The sequence below is a fragment of the Sus scrofa genome, chromosome 9 (assembly GCF_000003025.6).
Source record: "Sus scrofa isolate TJ Tabasco breed Duroc chromosome 9, Sscrofa11.1, whole genome shotgun sequence".
In the NCBI taxonomy this organism is placed as follows: domain Eukaryota; kingdom Metazoa; phylum Chordata; class Mammalia; order Artiodactyla; family Suidae; genus Sus; species Sus scrofa.
Genome location: NC_010451.4, coordinates 129263063 through 129283529, shown reverse-complemented (window position 1 = coordinate 129283529; position 20467 = coordinate 129263063). Strand labels below are relative to the sequence as shown.

The 20467-nt window shown below is 49.9% G+C and overlaps 1 protein-coding gene across 3 annotated transcripts in view; it reads left to right on the top strand.

Moving 5' to 3' along the window:
* SMYD2 (SET and MYND domain containing 2) overlaps positions 1–20006 on the top strand; it is a 52703-nt gene extending 32697 nt beyond the window's left edge. For all 3 annotated transcript variants that reach the window (NM_001160091.1, XM_021101980.1, XM_021101981.1), the window contains 8 exon segments: positions 687–811; positions 7293–7360; positions 10075–10177; positions 12645–12755; positions 13450–13570; positions 14510–14684; positions 17043–17151; positions 19589–20006. In NM_001160091.1, coding sequence (NP_001153563.1) covers positions 687–811; positions 7293–7360; positions 10075–10177; positions 12645–12755; positions 13450–13570; positions 14510–14684; positions 17043–17151; positions 19589–19669 — 893 coding nt within the window. In that variant the 3' untranslated portion in view covers positions 19670–20006.

The window sequence follows — 20467 nt, the reverse complement described above, 5'->3', positions numbered from 1 at the left end:
TTCCATGTGGATTAGACCCGACCGAAGAAAGGAAGGCGAATATACGGAGTCTTAGTGGTGGGGCGGGGTTTTACAGTGGTCAGTTTTTACCTTTTTATTTTGACGAGTGTGCTGTTTTGAAAAATAACTCCAAGTTCGTTTTGTTTTGTTTTCCGAGTTGATGGGATTGCTAGGAAATAATTAAGAGGAAGTAGAAACTTGCAGGATGAATTATTACATCCCGAGTTGTCTCCTGCTGGCTCTCCTGGCATGCTGAATATTTTTGGATCTTTGCTCAATTGCGGTTCTGTAAACAGCTGATGTCCTTACTGAAAGGCATTAAATCAGGGGCTGCCACTTCCTCGATCATGGCACAGACACGGAGACCAATTGGTGGTGGTGGTGGTGGGGGGGTCCCTGACTGACAGGCTGGTTATCAGTCATTGCCATTCATTCCCGACCTCATTGCCAGTGGTCAGCTGTAATTCCATGTCCAGAGTGACTTCCAGTTGGCAGAGGAGGGGAAGAGAGAGATGGCATGCTTTTCTTGCCCTTAGATTTCTCGCTTAGACCAAGCAAGGAGGAGACTATTTCCTGGGGGCTCCGCATATTTTTTGCTTCTGCTCCATGCCCTTGGCAGTGCCAGAAGGATATAGTTGGAAGTCCAGAGTTTTCTACCTGGTGAATAATGGTTTGTTTACTCACAGATCTGGATAAGTTAGACAATGAGAAGAGGGACTTGATTCAGAGTGACATTGCTGCTCTGCATCACTTTTACTCCAAGCACCTCGAATTCCCCGACAGCGATAGCCTGGTGGTACTCTTTGCACAGGTAAGCATGCGAGCGTCAGGTGACACTTGGTCTAGCCTTTCCCTGCCCAAGGGCCTCTCCCCAGCGCATAGTCAGCAAAGATGAGCAGAAGTGGAAGGATGGCATCTGCTTGATAACATGGTTCTTGACCTGGTGTCTGGTAACCTTGCTGGGTGACCTTGAGCAGATCAGAGCCCATCTGTACTGGGCCTCACAAACAGGTGGAGCATAGGACATTCATCCTGCCTCTTGCTGCAGAAAGAGTTTATGAAAACAGCCAGACCCCAGAATCATGGCATCGTGGAACCTCTATGCGTGGAAAGGACCATTTGAGGTTATGACATCAAATTTGACTCTTCTTCTCTTAAACCTTCCCTTCTGACAGTAGTGGTGGGTTTTGTTTTATTTCGTTTTGTTTGTTTTTCACTGCTTACCAACACTGTATTAATAAAGCAGAGGCAAATACAGATGTCCCCAGGAAGGAGGCCCTCTGATGGCCCCAGCAAGGACAGTCACCACAGAGAGAAGCCTAGGTGCAGGAAGTCTTTTCTGGATGGTTGCTAAGAAGTCCTATTTAGAGAAGCCTAGGTTTACTAAAACCAGATACTACTAACGAAAAAAAAAAAAAAAAATCAGAGAGCCTTTTAGACAAATGCAGCTTAAATTCGATAGGGAGCTGGCCACCAGCCCTTTGGAAAGGCCAAGGCTGGGTGGGGCATGGCCAGTGCAGGAGAAGCCTTGCGCTGCATGCCGCCTGGCTGCATCAGCCATCCTGTTCCTGGGAGGGTGGCTCTTACTGACCGGACTTCCTAGGTCGGATTTCTCCCCCAACAGACTCTTGCGTTTTTCCCTGCGAGCGGAACATGGAGTTGAAGGTGACCTTCCCAGAGGGAGAATTACTGGAATATTGTTGCGTGGGTGCAAGTAACCACATCCCCCTGCCAGAGCCTCCCATGTCTCGACAGAGCAAAGAGCTTTGGTGGATCCTTATACATTTTTGTCTTAGAACAGAGGGAGCACTTACGTACCCTCTGATCCCGTAATTCCATTTTTAGGAATCTCTCTGAAGGAAGTCATCAGAGATTATGGACAGAGATTGACATGCAAATTATTTATTTAAGAAAAGAGAGAGGGAGTTCACGTTGTGGCTGAGGACTAACAAATCCAGTTAGTATCTGCGAGGACTTGGGTTTGATCCCTGGCCTCGCTCAGTGGGTTAAGGATCTGGCATTGCCGTCAGCCGTGGCGTCACAGATGCGGCTCCGATCTGGTGTGGCTGTGGCTGTGATGTAGGCCAGCGGCTGTAGCTCCGATTCGACCCTTAGCCTGGGACCTTCCATGTGCCGCAGGTGTGGCCCTTAAAAAACAAAAAAAGGCAAAAAAAAAAAAAAATTAATTAATTTAAAAAATAAAAAAGAGAAAAAGAAAAGGAAATACATATTATAAATGGTTAGCAGTTAGGAGTTTCGTAAATTATGGCTTAGGCTTATAATGGAAGGTTATGTAGCCTTTATAAGTTATATTTCAAGAATGTCTAAAGATGGAGAAAACGATGACATAACAATAAGTGCAGGGGAGTTCCCGTCGTGGCGCAGTGGTTAATGAATCTGACTAGGAACCATGAGGTTGCGGGTTCGATCCCTGGCCTCGATCAGTGGGTTGAGGATCCGGTGTTGCTGTGAGCTATGGTGTAGGTTGCAGACACGGCTCGGATCTGGTGTTGCTGTGGCTCTGGCGGAGGCTGGAGGCTACAGCTCCGATTAGACCCCAGCCTGGGAATCTCCATATGTCGCAGGTGTGGCCCTAGAAATGGCAAAAAGACAAAAAGTGTAAAAGCAAGGGAAGATGTATAGTACGAAAATTTGCATATGTATAATTAAAAGTTTAAGTGAACGTTCACTGTTGGTTATATTCTGAGTTGTGGAAAATTTTTCCTTTTTTTGTGGGATATTTTTTGTTTCTGGGTTTTCTGTATCGAGCATGTATAACTTAAAACATTCAAAAGAAAAGATAAAAAGCACACACAATTCTCCCACTTTAAAAAATGTGCATATGAAGAAAGGAGTCTTCATCACTTCCTCCAGCCACTCCAGTTCCCCCGAGAGAACCACTGTTAGCAGTCTGATGAATTCCTTGGTGGGCTTTATGGATATAGGCTGTTACGTGACTGTCAGAATCAGGAAAAAAAGGCTGTTTTTGGTGAAAGGAAAACTGGGCTCAAGTTACGCGTGCGGAAGTGTAAGTAATGAGAAGCCGTCCCGATTTTCATTATATCATCCTAAGATTACAGCTTATTTTCCTGATGTCCTAAGGCAGTGGGTTTGAGTGACAGGAGAGGGGAGTGAGGAGTTGACTTCTCTCACATTTTGGAAAAAACCAGATAGATGAGTCTTTTTTTCTGGATTAGATGAGGCATGGTTATATGAGGACGCAAGAGAGATGGAAGAAATATAAGGCATCTTTTCACTGCTGGCTTTTCACTGCTTAACTTTTTTTCCAACACGGTAATGCATGCTGCTAGGACTTCTCTGTTGACATAGGAAATATGGGATCCTATTTTCATAAGCACAAATCAAAGCGCTTGACGTCACAGGCAGAAAGAAGTGTATTTGTGGTGAAGATGACTCAGAGTCCTTGAAATTTGGACTGACTCAGAAAATCTAGGAGCTAGAGATACACACACACTCACACTCACACTCTCTCCCTCTCTCTCTCACACTCACACACATCTATAACTCTAGGTAATTAATTCCTTTAAAGACTTTCCATTTTTCAGATCACAGCGTCCATTCTGAGATTGTGTGCATACCCACTGATGCACATACATATCTTTTTTCATATATAAACTTGAACAGGGACATACAGTATCCCCAAAGGAAACTCTGAAGCAGAACTGGAAAGTCCTGTTCCAGCCCCAAGCCACCTTCCAGTCCTGCCTCTCAGCTCCCCCCCTCTGCCCCGCAACACACACCCACTGCCTGTCCGCTGGCCCAGCCTCTGTGCCCTCTCCTCTCTCGGGCTCAAGGGAGCGTGTTGGGGGTTAACTTGGGGCCCAGCCGCAGCTGGCAGCAGAAGGTGGCTGGACTCCTTCAACAGCACTGAGGTGCATTTTAATCACTGGGAACATATGCAGGGTTAGGAAATGTATTTTTGGTGTGCAGCCTACATCTAGTCTAAATGCTAATTATGAGAATAGCTTCAGCAGGGCACTTACGCCTGATTTGACTTGGGGAAAAAAAAAAAAGGGACCATGGCCCATGCATCTTCCTGAGCACGCAAGTTCACTTTTCTTCTCTAGGGATATTTTAGAAGGGGAGAAAGACAGCAGGCAGATTGCCATGCGGTTTGGCTTAAACGGCATCCGCGTCTCCCGGAAGGGAACAGTGATGACCGTTGTGCTTATAGGAGCCTTTCTTTGCGGCGAAGAAACATACTGTTTCCTCCACAGTAAGAGGAGGGCGGCACAGGGAATAAAGGGACCAGTGGCCATGGGACATTCCAGCCCGAAGGAAGTTGCAGTCGTAGACTGTCTAGTTGAGGACCATGCAGAGGAAGAGCTTACGGAGCAAAGGAGCAAGTGTCATACCCACCCCCCTCAAAGCTAGTCAGGAGCTGCCGATCCTAGATCAGTTGTGAACTTTGCTCAGTTCTCATTCTTGCACTTTGCAGACATTTGTGGTTGTCTCGTGGGTCCCAGACACTTGCCGAGCAACGTTAGTATCCAGTCGGAGACTGGACATAGGGCATTCAGTTCCTTGTAAAGTGCAGGATGCATAGTTCAGGCTCCAGTAACCTTTTTTTTTTTTTTTTTAGGCCCCCCCCCCCCCCGTGGCATATGGAGATTCCCAGGCTAGGGGTCTAATTGGAGCTGTAGCCATCGGCCTATGTCACAGCCACTTGGGATCCAAGCCAAGTCTGTGACCTGCACAGCTCAAGGCATCACCGGATCTGTAACCCACTGAGCAAGGCCAGAGATTGAATCCACAACCTTGTGGTTCCTAGTTGGATTCGTTTCCGCTGCACCTTGATGGGAACACCAATGCTCCAGTAACTTTTATTGAATGAATGAAAATCTGCATTTATTCTTAATGTAATGTTGGTTGACGTCCTAATGGCAGAATAGGTTAGAGGACCTGAAGTTGGCACAAAAAATAGTGTGATAAGGGGAGTTCCCGTCGTGGCGCAGTGGTTAACGAATCCGACTAGGAACCATGAGGTTGCAGGTTCGGTCCCTGCCCTTGCTCAGTGGGTTAACGATCCGGCGTTGCCGTGAGCTGTGGTGTAGTTTGCAGACGCGGCTCGGATCCTGCGTTGCTGTGGCTCTGGCGTAGGCTGATGGCTACAGCTCCGATTCGACCCCTAGCCTGGGAACCTCCACATGACGTGGGAGCGGCCCAAGAAATAGCAACAACAACAACAACAACAACAACAACAAAAGACAAAAAAAAAAAAAGTGTGATAAGTCTTCTGCATAAAAATGCCCAACACCTCAGGATTTCAAAGCCTACATATTGTTCTACTAAACTGCAGTCATCTCTTTTTAGGTTGAGAATTGTATACACTGATTGTAAATGTGTTTAATTATAAAAACTGGAGTTCCTGTTCTGGCTCACTGGTTAGCGCACCCAACTAGCAACCATGAGGATTCAGGTTCGATCCCTGGCCTTGCTCAATGGGTTAAGGATCTGGCGTTGCCGTGAGCTGTGGTGTAGGCTTGGATCCTGCATTGCTGTGGCTGTGGCATAGGCTGGTGGCTGCAGTTCCGATTGGACTCCTAGACTGGGAACCTCCATATGCCGCAAGAGTGGCCCTAAAAGAGCAAAAAAAAAAAAAATTGTTTTAAATTATAAAAACTGCAAGTCACACAAACCCATCAAATCTTTTGCTCTTCTTATACCAAGATTTTCAAGCCTTCGACAGTGGCTCTGAATTCTAAGTAAAATTGCCCCAGTAAGAATCAGAGATCAGGAGTTCCTCTTGTGGCACAGTGGGTTAAGAATCCCACTGCAATGGCTCAGGTCACTGCAGAGATGCAGGTTCGATCCCTGGCCAGGCCTGGCATAGGTCACAGCTGTGACTCAGATGTAGTTCCTGGCCTGGGAACTTTCATATGCCATGGGTGTAGCCAGGAAAAAAAAAAAAGAATCAGGGGTAGAACAATTTTAGAAGAAATATAGTGTAATGTAAGAGACACTTTCTGTGTTTCTGAAGGCTTTGCTATTGGGTTGTGTAGTTTGAATTTTGACTCCTGTTCTGCCCTTTATTAGTTATATGGCCTTGAGTGAGTTACTTAATCAGAGATCACCTTGAGCCTCAGTTTTCACATCTGTAAAATGGGTTATGCCAGAGTCACAGGTTTATGAGAGGGTAAATACGCAGCACCCAGGTGCCTAGCACAGAGTGAGTGGTCAGCAGATGCTAGTGTTAAAAAGCCCATCCGCTGGCCTGAAATGCACCTACGTGGTGTGTCTGGTGTGGAAGAGCCTGGTGGCGGCCCATGGGCTTCCGCAGGTCTGCTTCATAGCTTCACAGACAGCCTCACGCAGCGGGGGATGAGCCGGGCTCTGAGCCTTCGCCGCTGGCTTTGGGCAAGTCACTGCCCCTCTGTGACCTCCGTTTCATCATCTGAAAAGTAAAGAGACAGAGTCCCCTTCCAGCTGTGAAGGTTTGGACACAAATGAATGACACGCAGCAAACTGTCTCCCAACAGACTGGGTATCCCGGAGGGCACCGCCTTTGGCCTGTCTCTCCTCCTGTGCATGGTGCCCAGCATGGAAGCGTCCCCACTGAATGTGGAAAGAATGAGTTTATGGAACAACCTAAAATTGGGCGTGTGGAGTCCTCGTTTTCGGCCTACCAGCTCTAAGTTAGACTTCCCGGCCAGCGAGAGCTGCCCTTGGTGTTTCTCAGCGTACTGTTTCTTTTCAGCGATGAGAAAGTGGCCAGTGGTTGATGTGGCTGAGACATGAAAGGAAGTTCCCAGCCCCTTAGCTTCAGGGCCTTGCCCCCCTGCCTCAAGGGGATGGACAGCTGTTGGCTTAGCTGTGTAAAGGCTTTCATATCAGCCACCTCACCTTATGAGCTGGGTACTGGATTAGGTGACTTCTTCTTTAATGGAAGAAAACCAAGGGCAGAGGGACACAGGGCTGGGCTCAAGGTCTCGGGCATAACTGGCATTAGAGCGCAAGTGTCCTCGCTCCCAGGCTGATCTGCAGACGCCATCCTTGGAGCCTTAGGGGTCCATTGTGATCTCAGGGCATCCTAGACTAAGGATGCTTCAGCCCTGAAGGCTCTTCTGATATTTGTTTATACAGGAGACCGATGGGTGAGTTGGGTTCGAACATAGGAGACCTTGGCCAAAAGGAAGGGTTTCAAATCGCTAAACCAGAACGTCTTCCTAGTTAATTTGGTAAAGTTCAAAAGTAAAGCAGTGATTTCTCTCCAGGGAGAAGCATGAGCTCATTTTTTTTTTCCCCTCCCTCTCCCCGCTTTCTCTGTGCAGGTGAACTGTAACGGCTTCACAATTGAAGACGAGGAGCTTTCTCATTTGGGATCAGCAATATTTCCTGAGTAGGCTGAGTCTGACTTCTTTTCTTTTTACTTAACACTAATTTGAATTTTTGTGTGTGTGATTTTGAAATAACCTCCCTCACTGCATGTGGCAGACATGAATCTCCAAGTGAATTAAGTCCTCTTTTATAAATTCTCCCAGATTTCAAAATATTTCCCCTGCATTTAAGGATCTGAAGGTCCTAGTTAAGAGAACAGTTGCTTAAGTCCTGCTAGGTAGGGAGCTGTTATGAAAGGGTATTTTAGAGTATGCATAGAAGGAGCAGCCCAGGCCCTGCTGAGAAATTTGCTTCTTTGCGTATCTGTGGTCCTGGAAGTCTTTGGGTTTCTTACACTCCGAGTGAAACGTTAATCGCCAACCAAGAATTGGCTGTGGACTTACACTCTATGAGCTGCTTCTCCATCTGTCCTTTTTGAAAAATACCGGTATAGAAACAACACAGTTTGGGGGGTAAAATATGCTGAAGTGGTGAACTGGGGAAGAATATCAAAGAACGGTGGGAGTTTTCTTCACTCGGGAATACACTAATTGAAGAAAGGTTAAAAAAATTTTTTTTTAAAACGGAGTCCTGTCATGGCTCAGCAGAAACGAATCCGACTGGGAACCATGAGGACTCACTCAGTGGGTTAAGTTCCGGCATTGCTGTGGCTGTGGTGTAGGCCGTGGGCTACAGCTGTGATTCGACCCCTAGCCTGGGAACCTCCGTATGCCGCAGGTGCGGCCCTAAAAAGACAAAAAAAAAAAAAAAAAAAAGTTAGCCAGTTGACAGCGGAGATGGTTATAGCTCTGACTAATGGAATGCCAGGAGCAGCTTTGCCATTGTCTCTTTGATGGAAGGGGTAGTCTCGCGACGCCTCAGTCCCCTGCCACCCAGCCCAGACTTCCCAGATGGAGCAGAGAAGCCCTTCCTGCACGCCCTGTCTGAATCTGTCCTCACTGTAGATGAGCTTCCTCTAAAGTGATGCTGCTGAGTATCCCCTCCAGGAGCCTCTGCCTCTAGGCTGAAGCAGTTGCAAACCCTTAACACCCAGGCGGTGGCCGCGGATGGCACATGAGCCCTCCATGCCTGTCTGCCGCTGCCAGCTCTGTGCATGGCACGGGCCCGAAAGGGCAAGAAACATCTCTTCCGGTCCTTGTCTCCTGGGCAGTCATCACAGGCTTTCTTGAACCGGAGACACAAGACGTATGTTCCTGTAGTGTCCCTGTCCTGGTGGCCAAAAGGGTGTCCTTTGCGGTTTGAGCTCCCATCGCAAGGAAAGAAGGGGCCTGCGGAGAGGTGCTCTCGGACCTTTGCCCTTGGGAAAGGGAAGAGGGAACAGGCGACTCGTTCCTCTTTAGAAGGCTCGTCTTGACCCCCTCAAGACACCGGAAATGAGCTCTGGAATGTCTCTGCTCTTAGCATCTGAGGGGCGGCAAGCAAGGCGGGTGCTGGTGTGTGAGGTTTCACCCGGTCCAGTGGTTGCCAAGAGCGGGAGCTGGGTCCCGTCTTCTGCCTCCTGCAGCCCCCACCTGCCTTAGAGAGACAGCCCAGGGGTTCTCCTGCATAGACCTTCTAGAAACCTGCTTCTCCATTAGAAACAGCTTCCGGTACGTTTGTCTATCAGATTCCTAGGGTCCAAATCCCTGGGCACCCCTTGCTGGGAAGCAGGGCAGAGGTGCCCCTCCCCAAGGACAAGACAGGGAAGCCGCTGCGTGGGGGCCTGACCCGAGGCCAGCCCCGCCCCTCACCCAGACCTAGCAGCTCCTCCTGGTACCCGACACGTACCCGGCACGCTTGGGGCAGCTCCCCTGCTTAAGGCTTCCCAGCCCAGTTGCTTTTTTGTATTCGGAGCAACCAGGAGAGGGGTTTTGCTTCTTGAGGTTTCAGGCACGTGACACTGGCCCCCAGAGCTGCAGTGCATACAGATGGGAGTGCCCATGTGAGCCCCAGTTTCTAGGCAGTTATAATTGGGGAGAAGAATCTCTTGGGCTGAAATCACATCAGCATTGTGATTTCAAAGGCAGCATTTTCAGAGATCAAGCACTGTCCCCCTGTAGTTTAGAAATTTCTGTTCTCGGAACTTTGACCTGGATATAATCAGAACGCTCAAAGCCCTGGCGTCGGCTCCTCTCTCTGTCCCCGCTCTCCCAGTAAAGCAGCCCTCCAGCAGCAGGAGGCGGCGATGGCCCAATTTTCCAGATGAGGAGATTGAGGTGCAGAGACTCAGACAGGCTCCTCGGAGTCTCTGGGGGATCACACACCCTCGCAGGAAGGCGGCGTCCCCACAGCAGTGATTTCTCCACATCTAAGGGAGGCGTGTTAGGAACCAGCCGCTGATGTCCAGAGCCGCCTGGCAGCGACAGCCCGTCTGTCTTGTACAGTGTCCAGTGGAGGAGCAGTTGGCTGTAGGTGCCACATCCAACAGGAGCAATTTTTGTGGGGTTTGTTGTTGGTCCCTCCCAACATGTGGTGTTTTTTTTTGTTTTGGGGCAAAGATGCACCTTTCTGAACGCAGATTTCACGGTCAGTGTTGTTGGAATTTCAGGTATTAATATTGTTACAGGTGCATACAGAACAGCCTCTTAGACTGTGATGGCCACCCCTTTGATTTATTTTTTTTGATAGCCTGCAAACATCCGGTTTTCTGTAACTTAGCAAGCAAGTAGCCAAGGAGCTGCCTGCACAGTCTGCCTACCTGCCTGACAACAATGGGTTTTCTCTTCTGATTGACAGTGTTGCACTGATGAATCATAGTTGTTGTCCCAATGTCATTGTGACCTACAAGGGGACCCTGGCAGAAGTCAGAGCCGTACAGGAAATCCACCCTGGAGAGGAGGTGAGTGTGTGGCTGCAGGTGGCTGTGGCGGTGGGTGCTCCCGGGTTAAGGACCAGATTCCCAACCTGTGGCCTGAAGCCCGCACTTCCGGCTTCCATTTGGCGCTCCCCCTGGCCCATCTGCGGCCAAGGAAAAAAAACCAGGGAAGAATAAATTTGAGTAAAGTTGCTCAGAAATGAGACTGCCAAAATGACCAAAATAAAAGCCTTAGCGTCTGTTTATTCCTGTTACCAAATAGTTGAGTTTGAGGTGTTTTTGGTTTTTGGCTTTTTCTTTTTGGGGCTGCGCCCATGGCATGTGGAGGTTCCCAGGCTAGGGGGTCTAATCGGCGCTATAGCTGCCAGCCTCTACCACAGCCACAGCCACACCAGATCTGAGCCGAGCCTGCAACCTACACCACAGACCCTTAACCCACTGAGCGAGGCCAAGGATCGAACCCACAACCTCATGGTTCCTGGTCGGATTTGTTTCTGCTGCGCCACGATGGGCACTGCAGAGCTTTATTTTCGATTCCTGAATTTTGGCCTGTTTTTCCTCCCCCTAAAAGGGAAAAGCAAGCCAGCAATAGCTAGAAAGTTTCAACTCCAAATCTTTCGCATCGTATCAATTCCACATCTGAACTTGAGAGAGTTCACGCCCAGGAATGGAAGGCATATGGCCAGGTGTACACACTGGTGGGGCAGGTAGAGGTGGTCTGTGGCCTAAAGGCCACTGTTAGCTTCCATCCCTAACTTGGGGACATGGAGAGAACCAGGTGTTCTGTCACCTGCTCAGCGGCTCCTCCTTTCCTGTGCTGTGCATCCACGACCACCTTATGTGGTCTGAGAAAGCTGGCCAGGCCTTGCCAGATGTGTGCTATAGGCTCTTAAAGTAAATCCTGAATCCCTAGCAAGACGCATGAATTTTTAGGGAATGTGCTCACTTACTCTAGATACGCTTCGGTTTAATACCCTTCAATGCTGTTTTAAGTCGCGTGTCTGGATGTTTAGGATCTTTACGGCGTAATGACACTTGTGCGGAATGTTAAAGACCTGCGTTGCTGGCATTGGGCACTGGGACCCCGAGCCTGGTGTGCTTCCGCCTCTTGGGAGATGCCTCCGGAGGAGGACGTCCTGCGTTGGGTCGGGGATGTCTTGATTTCCAGATGTCCTGTGTAGGCTGCCTGATGCCTCTTTTGCTAAAACAGCCAGTGGCTGTCAGTTGACCCAAGTCACCAGGCCCCAGTGCTGGGGGGCTGCCCGGAGCAGTTTGTCCCCCAGACGGGCTCCGCCTGGCCCCAGAGCGGTGACACTGAGCGGCCTCTGTCGCCATCTTCTGGGCCCTTCTGTCTGTTGCACTGGGAGCCCGTCAGTCGTTTCTAAGGGGTGAGGGGCTGCGGTGCTGAGGCAGGGCGGGGCTTGCTCCTGTAGCTTTGCCCACCTCCCATCGCACATCTGAAATGCAGTCTCCTCCTTTCGGGGAAGTCACTGTTGGGGGGGTGACCTGCCTTTCGAAGAGGAAGAGGCCATTCCCCAGGGTGTCCGGTGAGCCGCGAGGCCATTGCCCTTTGAGTCAGGGAGAGCTCCTGGCGCCTGCAAGCACCCAGCCAGTGTGGGTCCCCACCCCTCCTGCCTGCCCGTGCCCGAGGTTCCTGGCACGGTGACGGCTTTGGGACATCCATCTGTTCGGTCAGACATTTGCCTGATGGTGTGGGATGAGCGGCGAGAGCCGTCCCAGTGAGTAGATAATGAACAGTTAAACGCCGGCCTCCTCCATATGCTCCGAGGCTCAGCCACGGACCCCACTAGGAAAAAGCAAAGACGGGAGAACTTGATGAGCCCAGAGCTATGACTTCTCCAAGTTCTCTGGCCCCACTGGGTTAAGGCATCAGCACGCTGGTGTCCTGGGAGCTGTATCCTCCCTACGCTGGCCTGGCCTGGCCCACCGAGCTGAGCATCCTGCTCCACTGCCAGTGGCTGGCAGAATGGCAGGATACACAGAAACGTGTATGTATGTGTGTGTGTGTGAGCGAGCTCCCCCTCTGCCCACTGGACAGCGCAGCTGAGCCATCCTGGGTTGTGAAATAAAGGCGCTAAACTGAGGCCAGCAGGAGACAGCTCAGGGCCCGTCTGAAGGACGAGTGGACTCTCCGCCCAGGGGGGCCTTTGCGTCTGTGGGCCGGACAAGGGCATCAACTCCTGGACCAGATCCACGGCTCGCTCCCCGGGGAGGAGGGGGCGGGGTGCTTTCACCTTCCAGTGCTCCATTGCAGGGACTCCTTGATTCCAGAGAAAGTGGGAGGAGAAGCCCTTTCTCCCCACCACGAGGAGGTGGGCCACACTGGTGGGTGCCCAGGGAGGTCCGCGTGTTTCCTGAGCTGTGGTCCTTGCAAGGTCACCACCAGGAATGTTTGCAGAGCCCTCAGGAGGGCAAGGCTCAAGTTGGCCTGTAGCAAACTGGCGCCGTGTCACCGTGTTGGACCCCATAGGTTTTTACCAGTTACATTGACCTCCTGTACCCAACGGAAGATCGGAACGACCGACTGAGGGATTCCTATTTCTTTACCTGTGAGTGCCAGGAGTGCACCACCAAAGACAAGGTAAGCGCCCAGCGCAGCACAGGGGCTCACTGTCCTCTCTCGGGACCCTGTGCCAAGCGAGCACCCCTGTCTGACTTGGGATGTCCCCCCCCATCTGATTTGGGGTGCCCCCTCCTGTCGTGTTTTTAAGCTTTTAAACCCACCTTACCGGCTGGCACAGCCTGAGGGAGTCCAGTTAGACCAGGTCTCTGTTCCAGCCTGATCCTCGGAGGCGTGAAAACCTTTCCATCCCGTTGTGGAAATAGGAGAGGACTTGCCAGAGGGCCATGTCTTGAAAAGAAACGGCTGTTCAGAAGAGAGGGAGGGGAGAAAGCACCCAAGAAAGCACATTTTCAGGCTTTCAGCCCTTTTCACCAGAACCTACAGAATTTTCCCTGGCCTTGCCCGGATGGTGCCCCTGCCCCGCTCCTCAGTCCACTCTCCTGATTTCATAGATGTGTGAACACACATATCTGCCAGAGCAGACACATTCCAGGTGTCCTGCCTAAAGAAGGGGTGTCGAGAAAAGTCACGTTTTTGGAAGAAGGTCACGCGTATTGAATTTCTCTTAGATCCACTCCTTCCATTTCCCTTCATGCTTTTGTGACTTGAGACTGGGCCGGCCTCTCCCCCTGCATGGGGACAGGGTGCGGTGGGAGACGTTCCCCCATCAGGATGGGGGCCGTGGGACGTCCCCTGCGGTTGTTTCCCTCAGGACAAGGCCAAGGTGGAAATCCGGAAGCTCAACGATCCCCCGAAAGCAGAAGCCATCCGCGACATGGTCAGATACGCACGCAACGTCATCGAGGAGTTCCGGAGGGCCAAGCACTACAAGTATATCCTTCACCACCGCCCTCCCTGCAGGGCGTGCACGGGGAGTGGCAGGGGGAGAGGAGGAGAAGGATGGGTTTCAGAGGCTGAGTACGAAGGACCTACTGGCCACCCAGGACTTGGAGTCCGCTGACCTTGTCTTCTTTCAGCTGACCTTGTCCTGTTTCTCCCTGTTGGACTAGTTGGGTCAGGAGCTCTTCTTGGTGGAAGATGTTGCTGTCGTGACCTGGAGAGCAGTTCCTTGAAGAGCCTCGTTGTTCGGGTGTCTTCCTTAGGGCAGGGATGTGGCTCCTGTTGTGTTGCCTCACCCTCACACGGGCGCTCCTGCAGCAGCTGGAAACAGCCCAGAGGCAGCAAAGGGACGCAGTGGAGCAGGACAGGTCCAGGATTTTGCCCCAGGTCCACTACCACAACCCATGGGCTTAATTGCTACCCTATAGCATTTTCTCGCATATTGCAAAGGCCCTGGATTCGTACTGGAGGAAAAAGTAAAACCAGTGGAGGAAATTGGAGAAAGACACCCCTTTTTTTCTGAGTATAAAAAAGGGCTTTCCCATGGTCTGAACGTCTTCCTTAAAAATGCTTTAGCTAACGTTCTCAGCTTGGGTGAGGATTTAAAGTTAAGCAGAAGATTGAAGATTTGTGATTTGAATCAGCGTTTACAGCTGGAGGGAGACTCTGTTCCCTGTGGCTAAAATTCTTTAGTTGTGCTGAACAGCTGAGGTCTCCAGTTTTTCCTGTGTTTTTTTTTTTTTTTTTTTTTTTTCCTTCAAGAAAAATGTGACTCTTTTCACTTTCGCTCAGCTCTGCATAATTTGCTTTTTCAGAAGGTTAGGGTAGGGCTGGAGTAGAGAAAATAGTGACTCCTTGTTTCTGGGCGTTGCAGCCCTGCGAAGCCTCCTAGCCCAGCGGTTTGGCCTGTTCTTTCCTTGACTCCAGAGCACCCCCTAGTGAGCTGCTGGAGATCTGCGAGCTCAGCCAGGAGAAGATGAGCTGCGTGTTTGAGGACAGTAACGTGTACATGCTGCACATGATGTACCAGGCCATGGGCGTCTGCTTGTACATGCAGGACTGGGAGGGAGCTCTGCGGTACGGACAGAAAATCATCCAGCCCTACAGGTGATTGCAGTGGCTCTTCCCATTATCATAGCACGGAATTCGGTGGCTTCGAATGCCCCTTAGCTCTTCTGTCTTCGGCCCCACCCGTGTTGGAGCTGCCAGGAGCAGCTTTCTCTTCTTTGCACCACGTCTGGAGGTGCAGGGGCAGGGTGCTTCCTCGGAGCCCAGCCTGTGCCCTCCACCACCCAGAAGAGACACCCAGGGAGGCAGGTTGTGATGCAGACGCTGTTGGGGCAGGATCCCTCTCAGGACCCATGCAGGGTGCTCTGTCTGTGGTAGTTAATTCACATCCGTATTAAAAAGCCACCAGTTTGTTCCTTTTCCTTCCCATACCGTCCCAGTTAAATGGCACTTAGCAGTAGATAGTAGTCTCAGAAAACTTGCTTTTTTTAATCCCCTTCTTCCGTCTTTTGCAAAATGTGCTGCACTTTGCTACACTCAGCGTGCTATACTTTGCTGCACTCAGGGAGACTCTGGGACCTGTGTATTGTCTGTGGTTATTTAGTATCCTTTCCTATATTTGAATAAGTTGCATTTTTTTTTTTAGATTACCTTTTTTTTGGGGGGAGCACTCCCATAGCATGTGAAAGTTCCCAAGCTAGGGATTGAACCTGCACCAAAGCAGTGACCCAAGCCACAGCCGTAACAATGCCAGATTCTTAACCACTAGGCCACCAGGGAACTCCAGTGCGTTGGAATTTAACTTGTAGTAATAATAAATGTTAACGATGGGGACGTTTCCTGTCAAGAAGGTTAGTAAACCTTAAAGTGACAGAAGGAGGCTCTGATGAGCCACTTCAGGTCCAGGTTGGCTTAGATCAGACCACTGGGGCACTTGTTAAACACATTTACATTATGCATTTACAGACTCTCTGGGCATTGGACCTGAAATCTCCGTGCTCCAGAAGCAACCAGTGCTCTTGAGAAGCCTTCAGCATTCCTTCAAGTCCTGAGGCTGGGGACTGTATAGTGTCTGTGTAGCTTCAATTCCCTTTAGTCAGTCAGCCCCCACTTACCCCTCAGTGCCCTGTTTAGCCAGCAGGGGGAGCCCATGGGGAAGCGAGCTCGGAAAATCGGCTCCTAGAAACAGACTGTGGTACTTGGGAGATAATGGCCAAGCCTGTCCTTCCTAAGAGGGTGAGGAAGGACTCTGGTCCTTGCACAAGGCCCTCGGTGAGATCTGTAGTGAGAGAGAGAATGAGAATGAGCCTTGTGGTTTTGGCAAGCCCTGCTGGATCCTCCATTGACCTAGGGAGCCCCTCCTGTAAGCCCAGCCCTGGCCTCCTCTGACCACTGGCCCAGGACTCCTCCAGGGCACATGCTGCCCCCTGCCCCCAAGCCAGGAATACAGCTAGAAGGTGTCTCTTTGGGATGGACTTTGACGCTGGAGCAGGTAGAACAGACCAGGCTGTAAATAAACACCTCCTATACACACACACTCGTAGGCACACACACACACAGCCTCTCTATTCCTAGGGAGACAGCTCTTTCCTAGTCAGGCTCCATCAGTCAGCCTTCAGTTAAAACCAGAGAGAGAATACCTACTGTCTCCAAAGCCCTCTCTTGGACACTAGAGGAAGAATATCGAAGAAATAGCAGGTGTGTTCCTGCCTTCAGAGAGCTTATAATTTTGCTAGACCAACTGACATCAGAGTGTGACTGAAAGCTGGGGTCTTGAGACACTGGTGTGTGTGTGTGTGTGTGTGTCTAAGTACACTGGTTTTTAAATAGTGGATAGGCCTGATATCCTCATAAATAGGAAATTTACTTTAAAAGATGTTTTCCCAATGCCCTACGATGGGTGCACCTAAAACTCAAGAATCTGGGGCTCATATTGAATGTTGTGTTTATACATGTTTTTTTCCCCATAGGATCTCCCCTCTAGTCTTTATGTCATTTTTCAGAAACACAGAAACTCCATGAAATGAACTGCATCCCTTGGGGTCCCCGTTGTGGCTCTGTGGATTAAGAACCCAACATAGGGTCCATGAGGATGCAGGTTCGATCCCTGGCCTTGTTCAGTGGGTTAAGGATCCGGCCTTGCCACAAGCTGCATCGTAGGTCACAGATGCGGCTTGGATCCTGCCTTGCCGAGGCTGTGGCGTGGGCTGGCAGCTGCAGCTCCAGTTTGAAGCCTAGCCTGGGAACTTCCATATGCCACAGGTACAGCCGTAAAAAGAAAGAAAAAGAAATGAAGTGTCTCCGCGATGGTTAGATGGGGTTGAACCATCCACGCCCTCCACTCAGAGCCTGCCGGGGTTGGGAGAAGCCTGGCTGCTGGGAGATGTGGCCATCAGCTCGGTGGCCACAGGCTGGGCGGCTGTTGACGAGGCGGCCTGTTGTCTCTTCGCTTTCTAGTAAGCACTATCCGCTGTACTCCTTGAACGTGGCCTCCATGTGGCTGAAGCTAGGAAGGCTGTACATGGGCCTGGAGAACAAAGCTGCTGGGGAGAGAGCCCTGAGGAAGGTACGTGTGTGCCATGAGGTAGGACGCCTGGTGCCCGACGGCCTTCTCACACTCTCTCTACAGGACGGGGAGGGGGGACGGACGCGGTAGTGGGTGGTGACCCGCTCTTGGCTGCCTTCCAGCCATGGGAGTGGGAGCGGGTGGAAGGAAGTAATGGAGCCTTTGACAGGTTTGTGTCCTGCTCAGACAGTCCAGGCTCACGGCCGTGGAGAAGGGGGTACTGCCCTCGTCCGTGGACGTGGACAGAGGCCACGGATAGGCCAGGAGACCTTGGTAAGGGAATTCCCCACATTTTTGCCCTTGAGGGTTTGCAGATTCATGCTGCCTGGTTGTGGCATCACAGCAGGTGGATCTGGCGTGTCTCTCAGCGTGAGGAGGATGCATTTGCAGCTTCTGAAATGGACCTAGTATCATTGTCAGCATTCTTTGAGGACACTTACAGAGCATGTGGCCTTCTTTTAATTCTCATGAAAAACGACACAGGCTTTCCTGATGAGTATGTTGAGATTTGAACAGGTTAAGCCACGTGCCAAGGGCACGTGGTAGGTAGGGCTCTCAGTCACGTGGGGTCTTTCCGAGTTGGATGCTTCACACTGTGACTAACCCATAGGGTGAACCAGGACCCTGGGCGCAGCGTTTGCAGCTGCCCCGTGGGCCTGGCCCTGCCCCTCACCTTCACAGAAGCCTGGTTAACCATCCTGAGTATTGGTTCTTGTTGCTCTTTATATAGGAGGCAATAGTTGATAAAATATCATCTTTGGAACGGCTGTTCTTTATGTGGGAGCCAAAAGTTAATAAAATAGAATCTTTGAGACAGTCTGTTACCCCTGTAAGGGAGTGTTTGTGAAAGTTGGCACCATGGACGAGCCTGGATGCCCACCTCTGCAGATCCCCACACCTTCCCCAGAGATTACTCGGGTAGATGGAGTCAAGTCCCGCATCCCAGAGGGAAGGGCCAGGGCCCACCCAGCCTAGAAGTAGGAGTTAAGAATACAATTTTCAGAAAAAATATACACATAAATAAAGTATTTTTAAAAAATATAATTTTCTGGAGTGGCTCAGTGGGTTAAGGATTTGGCATTGTCATTGCCGCGGCTCGAGTCCTTGTTGCCTCACAGGTTTGATCCCTGGCTCAGGAACTTCCATGTGCCTTGTGTACTGCCAAAATGAATAAATAAATAAAACTAAAATTTTCTGTTTTTTGGAGTTCCATCATGGCTCAGCAGTTAATGAACCCATACGTTCATGAGGACGTGTGTTCGATTCCTACCCTCGCTCAGTGGGTTAAGGATCTGGTATTACTGTGAACTTTGGTGTCGGTCGCAGATGCAGCTCCTATCTGACATGGCTGTGGCTGTGGTGTAGGCTGGCAGCTGTAGCTCCAATTGGACCCCTAGCCTGGGAACCTCCAAAAGACAAAAAAAAATTTTTTTTCTATTTTTAAACCATGGAACTTGTCTTCTAAGATACCATTTATTGCCTTAGTGAGGTTGCAAGAAAATTGACCAATTAGCTCACCATTGCAAAGTGCTGGTAAGTAATTCAATGCAGATCATTGGAGGCCAGAGTAGATCCGAGGAGGGAATAGGAGTCGTGAAACGAAGGCAGGGGATGAGAGGAGACATTTCCTACAGGTGATTCCTCTACGTGGGCATTCCCGTTGGTTGGAGATCTAGCAAGAGAATGGTATAATAGAAAGCAAGGCCAGAGTCACAGGCCCTCCACGATTCCCTGTTTGGGAGGAGTGAGAATAATTTTTTTCAGTCTGTGAATAATATAGTTGAATACAAAAGAGCAAAATAAATTATTATGGATTCCATTAGATATATAACTCCTATATGCCAGGCGCTGTCCTAAAACACTGGATACGTACTAACAACTCTGAGAGGTTTGCATGAGTTCTGTTTCACAGATGAGGAAAATGAGGCATCCAGTCGTTAAGTAAATGGCCAGAGGTTACCCAGCTAGAAAGTAATAGAGCCACCGGCATCTCTTCCACTTAAACCTTATTAAATATATTCTCTCTGGATTCCTTACCTGAACTTCGTGCCTATTTTTAAGTTTTTCAGTAATATGCATTAAGAGGTAAGCATACACATTTGAAAGGGGGGAAAAGTTTAGTTACACATTAGCCATGTAAACTGCAATCAAAAGGGTTTGTCCCTAAATCAGTGTTTCTTTTATTTCTTCAGCCCCTGAATAATGTTTTCCTCAACCATAGAGAGCGGGGACTAGTCGGCTATGAGACAGTATTGCTTTCTTTGGGTTTTTGTTTTTGAAAAAAAAAAAAAAGCCGGACTCAGGAGGAGAGCACAGGCACTGAACGCCGGTTTGCATCCTGTGCCTTCAAGCCGAGAAGTCCGGCCGGAATCCCAGTTAGCCGGGGGAGGGCGAGGGGCTGGCTTCGGGCTCTCAACCCTCTTCCTCTCTCCCCTAGGCCATCGCCATCATGGAAGTAGCTCATGGCAAAGACCATCCTTACATTTCTGAGATCAAACAGGAAATTGAAAGCCACTGAAACTCTGCTGACCTGTTAGCATTTATTTCAATACTAGCGCAGAAGACTTCGAGGATTTGACTATTTCAGATTGTACTCATCACGCCAGCATTTCTGTAAACTCATTGGAATGAAAACACAACTTGCACTTAAACCTTCTACATGGCTTACTTGGTCTTGGTCTTAATCGTTAATATCAAATTAACTTTTGAATGTGTTTTTTCCCCCTACGAGATAACGGCACAGTTTCATATATGTTAGACAGATTGCATTTCAACATGCAGTTATTTTTCCTTTCATGCCTACTCTCATGTTCTGAACAAACCTAAATGATGACAGAATAAAAAAGATAAGAGTATTTGAAGTTTGTGTTTTTCTCTTGGCGGGGTGGTGGAGCCGAGGCTTGGCGTGGACATCACACCTGTTCTGCATCAGGTAGGGAACCCAAGCCTCCCCCGGGCGTGGGGGCCGGTGGCTTCTTTAGCCTGCAGCTGCTTTTCCGATACAGTGCCCACAGAGGACGAGAGCACGGAGGTGCGAGAAGGGAAGCAAGGTGGCAGAGAGTAATTAAAGGACCTGGGTACCCCTCCCTGGCAGGAGGATGTGTCAGTTTGCGTTTTTCTGTCCAGTGTCTGGTGTCCTGTCACTGCACAGTGATTGTTTTCTGTAGTACTCCCCTTGTTGGAAGTACTCTGGAGTAAGACTCAACAGGAAAAACATTTTTTCCTTACCAACTCCATGGTGTTGAGCAAACGCTGATCTCTCCCCAGTAGCCAGCAGGAATCCAGCTTCCACGGCCTGGACCCAGCAACCTGTGGA